The following is an 8,963-nucleotide window of genomic DNA, read 5'->3' as shown; positions in this document are numbered from 1 at the left end:
CTTCTCTTTGCTCCAATGTTGTTGCTCCCTCCTGATAAAGTTTCCCTGACAACTATTTTATTTGTTTTTGTTTTAATCCTCACCCGAGGGTATTTTTCCATTGATTTTTAAGGAGAGTGAAGAGAGAGGGAAAGACAGAGAGAAATATTGATGTGAGAGAAAACACTGATTGGTTGCCTCCTGCACGAGCCCTAACCAGGGCCCGGGTGGGGAAGGAGCCTGCAACCTAGGTACATGCCCTTGACCGGAATTGAACCCGGGACCCTTCAGGACGCAGGCTAAGGCTCTATCCACTGAGCCAAACTGTTTTGAACTGTAACTTCCTTCCCACATTCCCTATTTCTTGCTTTATTTTTTCTCTTCTCCTGTTCTAATATACTCTCCTACTGGGTTTACTTTCTGTAAACCCCTGCTAGCATGTAAGCTCCATAAGGAAGGGCAGTTCTTCTCCTCCGTTTCCTGTTGTATCACTGTAACAGTGCCTGGCATGTAGTAGGTATCTGAAAGGACAAGTGAGTGTTGTCTATCATGTAAGCAAGGAGCTCTATGTGGACCTGGATGTGCTGCATGGTTATGGCTGGTTAGGTATCTTCTCTCGCTATACAAATTGGGAAAAGGGAGACATTTTCTCTTCCTCCAAAATGGTGCGAGAGTGAATGATATCTGCAAGTACTTCCATCTTCTCAGTGGACCAAGATTAAGTAAAAATGCAACTAGACCAGTCCTTAACAAACATCACCCTGGGCAAATCCTCTAATTTTGCCCTCCTTTTTAGGTATAGAAAATCAAGCCAGTCAAGAACCAAAATAATTCCTGAGACCAAATCCTTCTTACGGCAAAAACTAGTATATGATGTAAACCAATGTATTAGACTTATCTTTCAATGAGCAATCCTTACTGATCTGGCTATGAAGTTATCTTCTAGAGATGCAACATGGCGTGATGGTCTAAAGTATTGGCTATGATGCCAAATTGGTTGGGCTAAAATACTGACTTTGCTTCCTATCTGGTGTGTTTCCTTGGGCAAGTGATTTCCTCACGAATAAAAATGGAATAATAGCCCTAACCGGTTTGGCTCAGTGGATAGAGCGTCAGCCTGTGGACTCAAGGGTCCCAGGTTCGATTCTGGTCAAGGGCATGTACCTTGGTTGCAGGCACATCCCCAGTAGGGAGTGTGCAGGAGGCAGCTGATCGATGTTTCTCTCTCATCAATGTTTCTAACTCTCTATCCCTCTCCCTTCCTCTCTGTAAAAAATCAATAAAAAATATTTTTTAAAAAGTGGAATAATAGTAGCACTTAAACTTCGTAGGTTTTGATGATTAAATGAGTTAATATGAATAAAATTCTTGGAGCAGGAACTGAGACAATAGCATTCAAAAAACATTAGCCATTGTCATTGTTAGGAAATGCTGAGTACCTTTGGTAAATTAAAATTTTTACCAGATGACTCTCTACAAGTTACTCTGGTTAATAGAAAGCTGATAACTTGCAACACTGTTATCTAAATATCTAGACTGGCATTCCTTCCCCATTTCTAACAAAACAAATAAAAGCCACAATTTTAATGAAGAGAAGTTGCCTTGGTTTTCTTTAGGAGTATAACTTACTTTCAAAATAGGGTCAAAAGATAGAAGCATTTTTTCTTTATTATTTTATTGGCCTCTTAATAGTTGTATATGGTTGTAATTATGAGTACAGATGTTTTTTATTAGTATTTTAAATTACTCTCTATTTCCAGTATGGTTTCTAATTCTTCAATTTCTTTTGTGAAATCCTAAAGTACCCAAGTGCTCTATTTTTAGTTACAGAGAATAGAAAATAAATAAGCAATTCAAGGCACATGTAAGTGTGCGTACCCAGTACAAATTATTGCATCAGGCACCTGAAGTGGGGCAAAGCTGAGTGAGATAGTCTCTGCCCTTAAATACTTTACATAGTAAGTTAGGAGCAGATACATAAACTAGAAAAGAAGTGAAAATATACTTGTCATAACAGCAGTGCAAGCAAAGGAGGAGAGGTTCCTACCCAGCTGGTGCAGAATTAAGGCCAATAGCTTCAGAAAGAAGAGACACGGATGACCCTTGTTTAGGTGGTAGTCTTTCACCAGCTGTAGATGGGGAAGGAGGTGCGCAGAGGACAAGGGAAGAGCAATAAGAATGGCCTGGGACAAGAAGGCTTAGTGCATGCTCAGTGACCTTGTGTGACTGAAGTTCAAGGCCACAACTAATAAAGCTAGGAAAGGTCAGTTTGGGTTACTTTGAGGAGAGCTGAGGAATCTGAAATTCATTTAGGAAACGATGTGGGGTCAGTCACACTTTTTGAGTAAGACGGGACAGAACCCAGTTCCATCTGCAGGAGATTCCCTCGTGGTAGGATCAGAGTGATCTGGAGGGGAGGGGGGAGAGATGGGTGCTCTGCCTACCTATTTCCCCAAATCCACAACAGCCTCTGCTCTCTCCTCCCTCTCAGGTCTTGGGCTGTGTCATTCTAGCAACAGGAGCTCCAACACCTGAGGTTTGGGGGCTGAGGAAGTTACTCCCACGGACCCATTCTGTGTTCCACCTTGTACAGTGAGTTTCTGTCCTGATGCCTTTGGTAACTTCCTGTCCTGGTTACCAGCTCTATCCCCTAGTTCCATAAAAACAAAACAGAACCAAGGATGGAGGCCCTATTTAAGTCTGTTTCCTTATATCCAGCCCCATCTGCCCATGAATACTACCGCTTATGTACCAAGGCGTGCCTGGATTTCCCAATCTCACTCACCTGGATGCTCTGTTACTCTACCCTACCTGGTGGAATATGTGTCATTTTGGTGTGGGGAACCCACTGTTCTACTTGTCTGGCCTGAGACTTGGAAAAGTGCTATCTTGCTTACTTTGGGGTAAGCCTGTGGCATCCTGAACCTTCTCTGTCAGCCTCACCAGCTAGTCAGGTTTCCCTCGTGGGCTTCCTGCCAGAACCCAGCCTCTCCCTGCCTTCTCTAGCACTCTATAGCTTTCTACAGCTAGTACAGCCAATACCTAAGTGTAGCAAAGTGGCTACCTGAAATAACTGAGAGAGGGTAATGAGGACAGGCAAGACAATGGGGATTGAGAAGAAAGGTTGATGTTAGAGACCATCTAAGTAGGAGGAAATAAATAAATGGTTTTAAGAAGTGACCAAATGGGAAGATGGTAACAGGCAGGAAAGAGTCAAAGAACTCCATGGTTCAAAGTCTGGATGCTAAACAAAGCCACATCTGCAATGCCTAGGATAGTGGGGTTGGCAAGGGATCTGTTTTGGTTTGGAACATGTTTGTACACAGTGCTTTTCTACTCCCTCGTCCCTCACTCCCTGTGCTCACTCATAGTATTTTCCAGCACCTTACCTCTCTACAGTGAAAGCTCCATGAGAGCAGGGACCTTGCTCGCTCATTTGCTGCAGAACACTCGGCTCTGGGACAATGCCTGGCGTGCACCACATTTTCAGTGTAGATATATGCAGACCGTATGAATGGATTCTGTGTTAACATGCTGCTCATCAAATGCTTGGGTAAAAGTGCCCTGGAACCTGGGGTTAAGGGATGTGGGTACTGAGAAGAGAGGATGTGATGAGGAGGGACACATTAAAAGAACGAGAAGGGCTAAGACACGTAGTTAAGTCCCCTCAAAGATTTAGGGGAGATGAGAAAGGGAAGAGAGGGGGCAAAAGAGAGCAAGAAAAATCAAAGACAACTAAGACAATGACACCTTTTGGAAATCAAGGAAGAACTAATCAGCAATGGCAAATGTAGAGGTTGAAATGGATGACAATGAGAGAGTAATACTAAATGCATGATTAGGAGGCTTGGAATTACCTCAGTGGAGTGCTAGATGCAGAAGTGACTGCTCTGGGGAGAGGAATGAGGGTGTAGACAGAAAGTGGGAGCAGCAGATACAGGTTGGGTTTTTAAGACACTTGGTCTTGATGGTAGCAGTCTATGCAGAAGTTAGAGGCACAACTGTGTTTAGACACAGTTGAAAGATCCAGAGACAGGGACTTTAGTCTACCTCCCACCCCCCCAAAAAAGAACAGGAACAAATGATTATGTAGGGGGAAAAAGTGTAAGCAACATTTTGCGTTCTAGTGATAGGAAAGGGATAGAACCTAGAGATTAGGTGGTACCACACCTAAGGAGGACCCTGTCTCTCACGAAAAGAAAAGGAGAAAAACACCTGGGGAGAGTAAATGGAAAGGGGCCATTCTTTTGCCCTAGGACCTGACAGTCCACAGACCAGCCCAAACAGAGGTGAAGATACAGGTAGCTTTTCTAATTTAACCCCTTGAGTGCCGGGAGCGCTATCAAAGCTTCGAAATGGCGTCCAGTTCTAAGTCTGCTGTTATTAGTGATGATGATATTGCTAAATATGTCAATGTAGTAAAGGTTTCCTTAAGTTTTTTTTAATATGTAACTTCATTTACTTGCAATTCATAATTTTTTTCCTAAACTGCTGTAAAATCAGCAAAAATGCCTTGGCAATTTTAGCATAGTTCCTAGGATATTGGTTGGCACTCAAAGGGTTAAAGCAAGGTCGGAGACCTGAAAGTGGGGGCACAGACTCATCCTTCCCTATAGGACAAGCTGACTACCACAGCAGGCCGAGGACAGAACCCTTCTTACCTCTTAGCATCACAGTGAATGTGTGATTACAATGGCATTAATAAATCAGCAATGCATCCCATTTACTACCAATTAAAATTTCCTACAGCAGAAATCCAGACTAGGAAAAGTGGTATTAATCACCGTGTAGTGGAACACAGAAAGATTCATGTCCCTGTAATTATAAAGCCAGGAGTTTAGGAGAAGGAAAAACACAGAAGAATTACTTTTCTTGGAAAGAATTCATCTTCTTGCATATCCCAAGATATTGTGGCTGTTGCCTAAGGTGTACTTTATAGTTTTCCAGATAGCACATGACTTTGGTCATATCCAGACAACCAGATTTCTCTGTTTCTGAGATAATTTATTAGAAGAAGAAAAGATTTTTCTCTTGGTTACTTCCAACCACATCGATTTTCCTCTGTGTGTGACCTCTTCCCTCAACGTGAAGGAAACACGACCTACCATTTTGTGCTGCCCTTCATTCTAGGCCAGCCGTGGGCAAACTACGGCCCGCGGGCCAGATCCGGCCCGTTTGAAATGAATAAAACTAAAAAAAAAAAAAAGACCGTACCCTTTTATGTAATGATGTTTACTTTGAATTTATATTAGTTCACACAAACACTCCATCCATGCTTTTGTTCCGGCCCTCTGGTCCAGTTTAAGAACCCATTGTGGCCCTCGAGTCAAAAAGTTTGCCCACCCATGTTCTAGGCCTTACTTATACATTCCACAAAGCTCAGCAGGAATTTAAGCCTTAAACTAAACAGACGTTTAAGGTGATGATAAAATACTTTATAACTGGACACTGATAACCTCTTATAAAATTCCAGTAAAACATTAGCAATAGTGTGGGTTTACAAAGAAATCGTGCAAGTCAATGTAGGAAGCAGATTTACAAAGAACTGTTAACACATCCATGTGGCTTGTTTATATTTTGTCACAATTTTGATGGGACAACAACCAATGAGGAATCTAATAACTTTTTCAGATTTTTAATGTAGTTCGGTAGTCCTCAGGAACTAGAAATACAGTATCCACCAAGAACTTCTTGGAGCTAAACTTATATAAAATCCTGTATCAATTTGAAAAGGAAAAAGAGAATATGAAGATGGCCAGGCTATCTTCAGTAAATATGGGATAACAAAATAATACTTCAGTGTTTAAAATCACTTTTCCTGAATATTCAGAGTTGGTGGGAATATGTTTTAGCCTCCTTACTGTTAAAATAATTGAAAAGAGGTGACAAGGAAAGATGAAGAGGCATTTCATTGCAGCTGTCTTTAGAAGTTAGCAGCCCAGATTCAGGTAAAGAGCAAGAGAGACAACTGAAGAGGCGTCCATCCTGTCTTCTCAGTGTCTCCTTAATGCTACTCTCCAGAGACCTACTCCCATCTTGGGTAGCCATGGTAATGAGAAGAGCCAGATTCTCCCAATGCGTAGGGAACCGTGAGAGGAGGCACTTAAGAAGGCCAGTGTAGTTCCATTCACAATTGAAGAACAAGGAAGAACAGGGTGCCCAGCAAGGGGTTGGAAGGAGTCAAGGACTGACAACAGAATATGGAATTGAAAGCACCTTAGAATTCAACTCATTCAACTCTGATCTGACTTGCTCAGAGTCACACGGCACCTTGGTGGCAAGGATACTACTACAACCCAGAGGTCCTCACTCAGCACAGCACTCTGTCCACCACTTCTTACTGCCTCATAATCCAAGAAGCCAATAGGAACTGAAGAGGATTCAATAACCAAGCTATCATTATTTCTCTCAGCCAAGTTTCTTTTCTTTTTTAAAATATATAATTGTATTGATTTCAGAGAGGGAGAGAAATCATCAATGAATGAGGGATAATCATTGATCAGCTGTCTCCTGTACTCCCCCTACTGGGAATAGAGCCTGCAATCTGGGCATGTGCCCTGTCTCCTGCATTCCCCTACTGGAATCGAACCGGGACTCTTCAGTCTGAAGACTGATGCTCTATCCACTGAGCAACACCAGCTAGGGCCCAAGTTACTTTTCCGTTTCTATCTTTTCATTAAGGAAATTTTCCAATATCTACGAGTAGAGAGATGAGAATCATAAACTCCACATACCCATCACAGCTTAAACAATTACCAACTTGTGGCCAATCTTCTTTCATCTATATTCACTCCTTTTCCAGGGTTATTTTGAAACAACTTCTAGGTATAGTATTCTAATTTCTTTTAAGATATTAAATGCTCAAAGATATTATATAGCTGCAAATACATCAGAGACCATTTTCTTTAGGAAGGTCTGTGGTATTTTTTTATCTTATTTCACAGCTCTAAAATGAAAGGCCAGCTCTTACCTCGGCGCAGGCCAGTAAGACATGCTCTGTGACCCTGAACACACACTGACGATATTAGACTGTGGTGCAATGAGGAATTTTGATGAAGTGACTGTTTTGGACAATAAGCATGGAAAAAACTGAACTTAAATGAAGATATATTAACAAAATACCACTGATACTGGACACTTGTTTAAGTTGGGCTTAATTCTGGCCTGAGATTTAAAGTGAGCTTCCTCCATGAGTCCATCTGAAAGGTACTAAATGCTATAATTCTTAAGGTTTAAAAAGCCACAAAATAAACTAATGATAAAAAAAAAACCTTGCATGCCAATGGGGTTATTACTCCCCCAGGACAGAGACTAGCCCTAAAGACATGATAGAAATATAATATTAAGCAATAAATAGAGCAATATTCTTCTTTTATACAGCCATTCAAATTTTGCCCACAGAATACATGAAAAAAAAGACATTAAAAATTTTTAAGTTAACAGATAGGATCGTGCTACTGGAATGAAGTAGATAGATATACAATTGAGTCTGAGTGTGTGTGAGTGTGTGTGCATGGATTGGATACTAGCAGCTACAATGATAGCAAATAACATTTCTACTCCTAATTTTCCATTTTACTTCCCCCTACCTACACATCAGTTTTCATGTGAATTTACAACTATATATTCACAAGACTATCTAAGAAAGCCAAAAATGATTAGAAAAAGAAGGCAAGTCAGAATTCATAGTTGTTTCATCCTTAAATGAAATAATTTCACTTTAAATATGAATTAATTTTTTTCCAGAAAAAAAACCCGCAAGCCCCATTTTTTTTTATTTTTATTTTTTTTACCTTTTGGTGAATTTAACAATTTATCTTCTCTTCTAACAAAGCTATGATATTCATACCTGCTGAGGTTTCTCTAAATTTGTCACTGGTCTTCTTTTTCCTCCATTTCCAAGGCTTAAAGATTTTACCGATGGTGGACAGTTTCCCTTTCCTCTTGAAGGGAGGCGTTTGGGAGCCTGCCGCGGGGCCATCTGAGTTGGCTATGGAAGCTTTGTCCAGTCCGTCAACTGTGTGAAGAAAAGCGAGTCAAAGGAAAGCTGTAATGCCAGTGTGAAGCAACATCATCCATTCCTTCTTGCACCGTTAACAGCAAGCATGCCCACTTTAATTGGAATCTCAGATAAAGTCTACTTTGCCCATTTCCCAACTGGCAGAACTCCCCTGATATCAATCAGTATAAATGAATCAGAAATCATAGTCCCCTTAGATCATCATTTTGTGGATACAGAGAAGCAGGAGGCTTAGTTAATAGGTAGGGACAGACCAAGTATGGGTCATTGAACCAGCTGAATCTATGTGCAACAGCTACATCAATACTTTGTGCAAAATAGAGTATTCTAAATATTTCTGAAATAGGATGTTTCCCCATAGGCTAGTTTGGCATTCTCAGTAATGAATATTACAGTTACGGTTTCTCCTTCACAAAGTAAAATTGAGAGCCAAGAAGCTAAATTCTAATTTTCACAATGCTAAAACTATATTTTGCTTCTATTACAAAAAATTTTTCAGCCTCAAAGAAAACAATAGCTATCACTACCAACAAGAAATGTGGAAAATGTGGGTACTGAGAGTGATAGAACATATCTTTATGTGCCTTGGTCATGTTATTAATCACAAGAAAGGTACAAAACCTAGGTCGCCTTGCACTATGTTCAAAGCAGAAGAAAGATAGTGATGACATCTTACCCCAACTATCAAATTTTAATGGCAAAAAACTGGAATGAGCCCATATTGGATAACAGAATGTTATTTCTGTAGTGAAATAGCACTTAGCAATTTTTTTAAAAAGAGACCTTGATACACAGAACAACCTGAATGCATCTCAAAAACATTGAGCTGGGGAAAAAGCAACACGCAAAAAGTGCATACTGTGTGGTTCTATTTATAAGAAGTTCTAAAGGAGACAAAATAAATTTATGGCCATTCCTCTCCCCCACCCAAAAAAAACAAAGAGGAAGGAAGGAAGGAAGGGAG

At 40.6% G+C, this 8,963-nt stretch overlaps 1 protein-coding gene across 9 annotated transcripts in view; it reads right to left on the bottom strand.

Annotated features, from left to right (window-relative positions):
• Window positions 1–8,963, bottom strand: part of PHACTR2 (phosphatase and actin regulator 2) — a 170,808-nt gene that overhangs the window by 76,227 nt on the left and 85,618 nt on the right. For all 9 annotated transcript variants that reach the window (XM_005859084.2, XM_014533898.1, XM_014533899.1 and 6 more), the window contains exon 2: window positions 7,829–7,996. In XM_005859084.2, the coding sequence (XP_005859146.1) occupies window positions 7,829–7,996 (168 nt within the window). The remainder of the gene's footprint in view (window positions 1–7,828; window positions 7,997–8,963) is intronic.

This window comes from Myotis brandtii, unplaced genomic scaffold, assembly GCF_000412655.1.
Source record: "Myotis brandtii unplaced genomic scaffold, ASM41265v1 scaffold123, whole genome shotgun sequence".
NCBI lineage: Eukaryota > Metazoa > Chordata > Mammalia > Chiroptera > Vespertilionidae > Myotis > Myotis brandtii.
The sequence above is the reverse complement of the archived record's forward strand: the minus strand, read 5'-3'. Positions and strand labels throughout refer to the sequence as shown.